At 51.0% G+C, this 7,760-nt stretch overlaps 1 protein-coding gene across 1 annotated transcript; it reads left to right on the forward strand.

Annotated features, from left to right (window-relative positions):
* Positions 1-2,423: 2,423 nt before the first annotated feature.
* On the forward strand, positions 2,424-6,462 carry RPS17 (ribosomal protein S17). Its single transcript, XM_009236324.4, has 5 exons — positions 2,424-2,792; positions 3,088-3,239; positions 4,217-4,322; positions 4,837-4,902; positions 6,336-6,462. The coding sequence occupies exons 1-5, from the start codon at positions 2,790-2,792 to the stop codon at positions 6,414-6,416; spliced, it is 408 nt and encodes a 135-aa protein (XP_009234599.1). The 5' UTR covers positions 2,424-2,789; the 3' UTR covers positions 6,417-6,462.
* Positions 6,463-7,760: the final 1,298 nt, after the last annotated feature.

The raw sequence follows: 7,760 nt of genomic DNA on the forward strand, positions 1-7,760 counted from the left end.
GTTCTGGTTTTGTCTCTGTGTTTGAGGTCTGGGAGCAAGGGGCTAACGGGGGGGAGTAAGGGGGTAATGGCACAGCCACAGCTTGTTTCCTTGGATTTCTGTGATGGGATCCTGGCCCAGGATAATGGTGGGACCATGTGGGAGACCTGCCCTGAGAGTACTTCTTGGTCCCTTCCATCGTCAAATATACTTGGGAGATGCCTCTCCAGTGGGTGGGTGCTTCTAGCCCAAATATAAAAAGTCCTCATATCTTAGCTTCTCAGGGGTCCTCACAGCCTCCAAGCCCAGCTTGGAGAATGCTGGAGGCACAGCTGCTCACGTGCTAGCAGAAGCCACTTGTTCTCAGCTTCTCCTGGAAGTCTTGGCCTATTCTTCGGAGGCTGCTCATCCTCTTGGACCCACCTATGATGACGCAGTTCCTTTCTGAGAGGGAGTGATTTGGTTTTTGCTGTTCAGAGAGCCCTATCAGCTGAACTTTCTAAGAGCTCACAGGATTTGTGGCAAGGTCTGCTGATTTTTTTTTTTTTTTTTTTCAGTCGAGTTGGCCTGGGCCCAGCTGTTGGACTGATTCTTTGGGAACCTCCAATTTAGTCTGAGGTGGAGGGAACCTTGCATACTGAAGCTGTCTCTTCTGAGAGAGGTGCAAGAACCATTGGGCAAGGTGGGGGAGTCTCCTCACGAAAGGAGAGGCCTGGCCGGGCGCGGTGGCTCACACCTGTAATCTCAGCACATTGGGAGGCCAAGATGGGCAGATCACGAGGTCAGGATTTTGAGACCAGTCTGGCCAACATGGTGAAACCCCTTCTCTACTGAAAATACAAAAAATTAGCCGGGTGGTGGTTGCAGGCACCTCTAATCCCAGCTACCTGGAGGCTCAGGCAGGAGAATGTCTTGAACCTGGGAGGTGGAGGTTGCGGTGAGCCAAGACCATGCCACTGCACTCCAGCCTGGGCAACAGAGTGAGACTGTCTCTAAATAAATAAATAAATAAATAAATAAAAGAAATAAAGAGGACAGACTGGGCACAGTGGCTCACGCTTATAATCAGCACTGTGGGAGGCCGAGGCAAGAGGATTGCTTGAGCCCCAGGGGTTTGAGACCAGCCTGAGCAACATAGACCCCATTTCTACAAAAAAAAAAAAAAAAAAAGCCAGGCATGGTGGTGTGTGCCTGTGGTTCCAGCTACTAGGGAGACTGAGGCAGGAGGATCATGTGAGCCCAGGAAATCGAGGCTGCAGTGAGCTGTTACCGTGTCACTTCACTGAAGCCTGGGCAACTGAGCAAGACTCTATCTCAAAAAAAAAAAAAGGCTGGCCGGGTGCAATGGCTCACACCTGTAATCCCAGCACTTTGGGAGGACAAGGCGCGCGGATCACCTGAGGTCAGAAGTTGGAGACCAGCCTGGCCAAAATGGCGAAACCCCGTCTCTACTAAAAAAAAAAAATACAAAACTCAGCCGGGCGTGGTGGCGCACGCCTGTAATCCCAGCTACTTGGGAGGCTGAGGCAGGAGAATCGCTTGAACTTGGGAGGCGGAGGTTGCAGTGAGCCGAGATCGCGCCACTGCACTCCAGCCTGGGCGACAGCAAGACTCCGTCTCAAAAAAAAAAAAAAAAAGCCTGATCTTTCACTTCGGGCCTGACAGCAGCTTGATTGGAAGTTTGCTCCCGCAGTTCTGAGATTCTGGCCTTTTCTTTTTGTCCCATTGCTACTTTTGCTGCCAGGGTTTCCTGTCCTTCAGGTTTCCATCCCCAATCAGTTGAGAGTCCGACTGGAGTACCCAAGGTGCGTTGAGGAATGAGGCACAGCCCTGGGCTTAACTCATCCAGCCTGGCCAGCTCAGCCTTCCCCTGTCAGGTGGGAGCCTAGGACTGCTGTCAGCCCAGGGAGCAGAGTTGGAAGAAGGGGGCAGGGCCCTACCTAGGCTGCGGCCCATCGGGGCAGCCTGCGCTGGTGGCTTCGGAAGGCCCTGGTTTCAGGATGGGTATGGCAGGAACAGCCTGAAGATAATGGATGGAGAAGGTGCCTGAGGTGTTGGGAGCTCTGCTGGTGAGTTGGGCCCTTCACGTCAATGTTAGAGAGGTTGTTATGTGCTAGGCGCTGTTCAAGCACTGGGAATTGGCTAAACAAAATGACCATTGCTGTCATGGAGCTCACCCCTAGTTGAGAAAAATAAGCCGAATCACACGGCAAGTGCTAGGAAATATAAGCAGGGATAGTGAGGGAGTTATTTTACCTAAGTTTGAAGGGAAAGCCCTCTGATAAGGCGACATTTGAGCAAAGGCCCGGAAGAAATGAGCCATGTCTCGCCCAGTCGCACCCTGTCTCTACCTGACAAGTCTCCGGCCCGCGGACTGAGTGGGGGACCTGGGCGGCCGCCATCCCCCACTTCCTCATTGTTCCACGGCCCTGGATCGCCTTCCTTTCTCGGTCCTCCCGAGGACCGGATGCTTCTCCTCTCCCTGGCGTGTGTGGAAGAGATGGACGGCTCCTACGCTAAAGCACATCGCACGGGCGGTCCCATAAAAATCAGATGGGGGAGAGAAGCGAGCCCAAGTCAACCGAGGGGAGCGGGGAGCGGAAAGGGAGGAGCCGTCGGCGGCGGGACAGACACCCTGCCCACCGGAGGGGCGAGCCGCCGCCGCTCCCGCTCCACTCCGCCAGGGGGCGCTGTGTGGCTCCCGAGTAAGCTCAGCGCGCCCGGGGCCGGGCGGAAGCGGCTCTCTGGCCTAAGCTTTAACAGGCTTCGCCTGTGCTTCCTATTTCCTCTTTTACCAAGGACCCGCCAACATGGTAGGTGTTTTGGCTCGAGGCCGCCATCCTCCACAATCGTCCCCCATCTGCAGCTTCCCGCGGTCCTCAGCCCACAAAGAGAGGGCCTGGGCCGGGAAGGCGCAGAGCCCTGTCCGGCTGGAGCGCAACGGGCCGGCGGCTTCTGCATTGAGCCCGGCGCCCGGCACTGTCCAGCCGGGCCTTCTCCGGCTCAGCGCAGCCGGCGGTCTCCAACCACACCCGCCGGGGCTTGGCGCCGCACTCTTCCCAGAAGGTTGCGCTGGCTCGTGAGTGATCCTGTCCTCTCCACCCGCAGGGCCGCGTTCGCACCAAAACCGTGAAGAAGGCGGCCCGGGTCATCATAGAAAAGTACTACACGCGCCTGGGCAACGACTTCCACACGAACAAGCGCGTGTGCGAGGAGATCGCCATTATCCCCAGCAAAAAGCTCCGCAACAAGATAGCAGGGTGAGTCGAGGCTTCGGGGGCCCCGCGGTCTGTTTGTGTGCTCTGCCGCCTTCCGACTCGGGAAGAGACGGTGCAGTGGTGGTTTCGTTAGCCTGAGACTCCCTGGTGTCCCGGAGAAGGGCTAGAGCTCTGCGTGTGCAGGATTTCTGTTGTGAACTTAGGCCTGTCATGACTGGCCGCGGTGACACTGGGTCGAAGGTAGCCACTGTCAGACCTCTTGGTTTGAAGCTACCTTGCTTTTAGTTGTCAACTTTCTTTTCTTTCTTTTTTTTTTTTTTTTTTGAGACGGAATCTTGCTCTGGCGCCCAGGCTAGAGTGCAGTGGCGCCATCTCGGCTCACTGCAACCTCCGTCTCCCGGGTTCAAACGATTGTCATGCCTCAGCCTTCCGAGTAGCTGGGATTAGAGGCGTGTGCTACCACACCCGGCTAATTTTTGTATTTTCAGTAGAGACAGGGTTTCACAATGTTGGCCAGGCTGGTCTCGAACTCCTGACCTCAAGCGATCCGCCCGCCTCGGCCTCCCAAATTGCTGGGATTACAGGCATGAGCCACCTCGCCCGGCTGGGTGTAAACTTCTAATGCGTTCTTCACAGTTGCAATTACTGTTCGAGAGATTTATAGGAATATGGTCTGGAAGAATAGTGCCAAAGTCAACGTATTAATTGCCAAATTATGTGAATTTGAAATTGGAAGAAAAGGCTGTGAAGGGTCGTGAAACTGCGGGGCGGGGCGGGGCGAGTGGGTGGGGGCGGTTGATCATCATGAAGGAGAGTTTGAATAGAGAGTGAGAAACCAAAGGGAAGGAATGCTCAGGCCAGCGGAGGTTCTGTGTGTAGGAGGTCCCAGGATAGTGTTCCTCTTCCTTCTCACTGTGGAAAAGAACTAAAGCGGGTATTTATATATCCACATGTGCTGAGTACCAGGTGGGAGTTGATTTGTCTTCTTACTGTTCTCTTTGGCTATGTGTGCTTTGTAGCTATGTCACGCATCTGATGAAGCGGATTCAGAGAGGCCCAGTAAGAGGTATCTCCATCAAGCTGCAGGAGGAGGAGAGAGAAAGGAGAGACAATTATGTTCCTGAGGTAAACTTTCTGGATATTTGGGCTTCTTGCTAATCCTCAAATGATAAAGCTGTGGGTTCTTGGCTTCCAAAAGGACCTCAGCTGAATCTGAGACCTTTTATCCATACATTCCATAACCAGCTGTGGGTGCCCATAGGCCCCCTACCAGTTTCTTAGCCTCCATTCTGCTCTTCTGGAACCAGTTAAGTCTATTCCATATTTCATGAGAGCCCTTAATAATGTTGATTTGATGACTGCTGTCATGGCTTGATTGTTTGCCCCTAATATAGTATTCTTTGGTGTAAACACAGACTTCAAGTGTTCTGAATACTGAATGAGGGCATGGGAAGGTAAGACCAGAAGAACAGGTCATCGGGGTCTGTAATACTGTAAGAGACTGCTCGCCTTGTGAGAGGAATGCTATCCTTGTGCAGCTCCTCTTCCCCATATTTAAGAACCTGGGGAGAGGAGGAGGAGGAGAGATGAGTGATAATCTCATTGATTGGTATTTTGACCCTACCTCATTTCCTTCTAGGTCTCAGCCTTGGATCAGGAGATAATTGAAGTAGATCCTGACACTAAGGAAATGCTGAAGCTTTTGGTAAGTGTTTGCTGGATTCCTAGAGTGGTATTTTCCTGGTCAAAAACCATCAGTAGGTCTTATTATCCAAGGTCACCCAGCTAGTAAGTGGCAGAGTTGGGAATCCCATCTAAACTTCTAGCCACTAAACTGGACTGCTTTCATAAGGGGTGTAGCGGAAGTTGTGTGCATTGAGTTTGCTCGCCACAAGATCATGATTCCCAAATCTAGTGGCTTCCAGGACACCTTTTCTCTCTTGGCTGCTTCTGTTCTTGGTTTTATAGCTGGCTTACGTTGCCCCCTTTGTGTCAGCCCTGGTTGAATCTGCCTGCTTTTCTTCTGTGAAGGCATTCCTTTGGTGTCTCCATGCTAACCACTCAGAAATGAGCTTTGGTCCATTTCCAGGTACATTCAAGGCACTACTTAGGTAGTTCACGAGTATCTTCATTGCACTTTGATGTTTTTTCTGTGGCTTATCTTAGTCCATTTGCATACTTGGGTGAAAGCATGGGCTTCAAAATCCACTGGGCGGTTGGTGATTTTGAACAACTTCATTTTTCCTATTTTTATGGTCATTAAATGTTTAAGAAACTCAAAAAGGTAATAGCAAAATGAACTCACATGTACTTTCCCAGCTTCAGAAAAACATCACCGGTACAGCTACAGCCCCGCTGTGGGTCTTTTCTTCCTGAAATAACCACTGCGCTGAATGCAGCTTTTTTGTTGAAACTAAAATGGGTTTCTGAGGACCAAATAGGACATGAAGTTCCAGGTATAAGTTGGGCCCTTTGGCTTCTTGCCTTGCCTACCAGCCTGAACTTGTTTGAGGGCAGGGTCTGCTCTTGCCTCCCTCCCTTCTGCTTGATGCCTTGTGTACTTGGACTCTTCACAAATGTTGATGAGATTAGTAATAGCTCTTACCCGGGGCTGGTCCTGGAAAGCAAGTGGCACTGTGTATTCTCAAAGGGACAGAGTTTTGCTTTAGAGGACATTTAGCAATGTCCAGACACATTTTTGATTCTCATAGCCAGGGAATACCTGCTAACTTCTAATGGGTAGAGGCCAAGGATGTTGCTAAACTTTGTGCAATACACAATGCAGCCGCCTATAACAAAGAATGTCCAGCCCAGGATGTCTACGTTGCCAAGATTGAGAAATGGTGTTTTAGAGTGATTGATAGGAAGGGGTTGTGAAAACAGATACAAATGGCATGGTACATTGGGTAAAAGTCATAGAGTTGTAAATGGGGATACCACATGATCAGGTGTGTGTTGAAGGAAGATCACTCTGGAAAAGTGGGAGGCATTGAGAACCCTGTGGGCTCTTAAAGGGTCCTTCAGGTCGCCTCTGGACCCCCTTGAGAGTGCTGTGGCTCTAGGGGCCTCTGTTTTCTTCTGGGGTCCACCCACAGATCTCACCAGTAACTGCTCACTGAATCCATTTTCTCGTTCCAGGACTTCGGCAGTCTGTCCAACCTTCAGGTCACTCAGCCTACAGTTGGGATGAATTTCAAAACGCCTCGGGGACCTGTTTGAATTTTTTCTGTAGTGCTGTATTATTTTCAATAAATCTGGGACAGCAGCCTTTCCTGTGTCATCTTTGCAGTTCTGTGTGGGTAGAGGAAAGGCAGGAGCTCTCAAGGCAACACATCAGCTGGCACTTGTCTGGGATACAGGTGCTGCTGCATCTGGTTTATGGGGAGTGGGTTCACCAGAGTTTAGTAAAGGAGCAAGGGCAAGCCTGAGCGTGTTGAGAGTGGTCTGCAGTACGAGCCCGGAAAGCTGCTTTGGCAGCTCCACCCTGCTTCCCTGGGTCTTCAGCCCCTGCTGGGTACATAAAATTTGGGCCAACTTGCCCACGTTCAGAAGGTAGCAACAGGATTATCATGTGTATCAGGGTTTGACTTTTCATTCAGTGGGAGGTAGGATGAATGGTGTCTTTGTGTCCAATGTTGAGCCCAATGCCTAGAATATGGAAGATCTCAACAAATGTGAATAAATGTGTATGGGAGGATTGATACTGGGATGCTTCAGCCTAACCAGAGGCAGAGCTCACCAGCTGCAACCTGGGTAGACTCCCCTGGACTCTGAGCTTTAGGATCTTTGTCGCTGTCAGTTAACCGCGTGTGTGTGTGTGTCTCACAGGAGCTGGGCTGCACTTGGTTGGTTCATGCCCTTGCGTATGAGGAAAGTTGTGGGCTCCGTGTTTCTCCAGTGGAACAAGGAGCTGTTGCAGAGCCAGGCTTAGCTGGATGGGTGTCCAAGAAAACAGGCGGGCGTGGTGGCCCACACCTGTAATCCCAGTACTTCAGGAGACTGAGGTGGGAGGGATTGCTTGAGCCTGAGAGTTGGAGACCAGCCTGGGCAATAGCAAGACCTCCTCTCTACTAAAAAGGTAGAAAATAAGCCGGGCATGGTGATGTGCATGTGTAGTCCAGCTACACATGGTTAGGCGGACGGAGGGCTGCCTAAGCCTTGGAGGTGGAGGTTGCGATGAGCCGAGATCATGCCACTGCACTACAATCTAGGCGACGAAGTGAGACCCTGTCTCCAAAAAAAAGCAGCCAGGAAGTGGTAAAGCTCTAGCCTTAAAGTGATTCTTGCATATCTATTTCTGTCAAGCAGATAAATACAGCAGACATTTTTAATGTGTTTTATAACTTAATTTTTGTATAATTTCAAATTTACAGAGAAGTTGCAAGAATAGTACAAAGAACGCCGAGGTTTACCAGTTCACATTTTGCCTCAATGGCTTTATCTTTTTTTGGGGGGGAGATGGAGTCTCACTCTGTCACCCAGGCTGGAGTGCAGTGGCACAATCTTGGCTCACTGCAACCTCCATCTCCCAAGTTCAAGTGATTGTCCTGCCTCAGCCTCCCG

The sequence above is a fragment of the Pongo abelii genome, chromosome 16 (assembly GCF_028885655.2).
Source record: "Pongo abelii isolate AG06213 chromosome 16, NHGRI_mPonAbe1-v2.0_pri, whole genome shotgun sequence".
Taxonomy (NCBI): Eukaryota; Metazoa; Chordata; class Mammalia; order Primates; family Hominidae; genus Pongo; species Pongo abelii.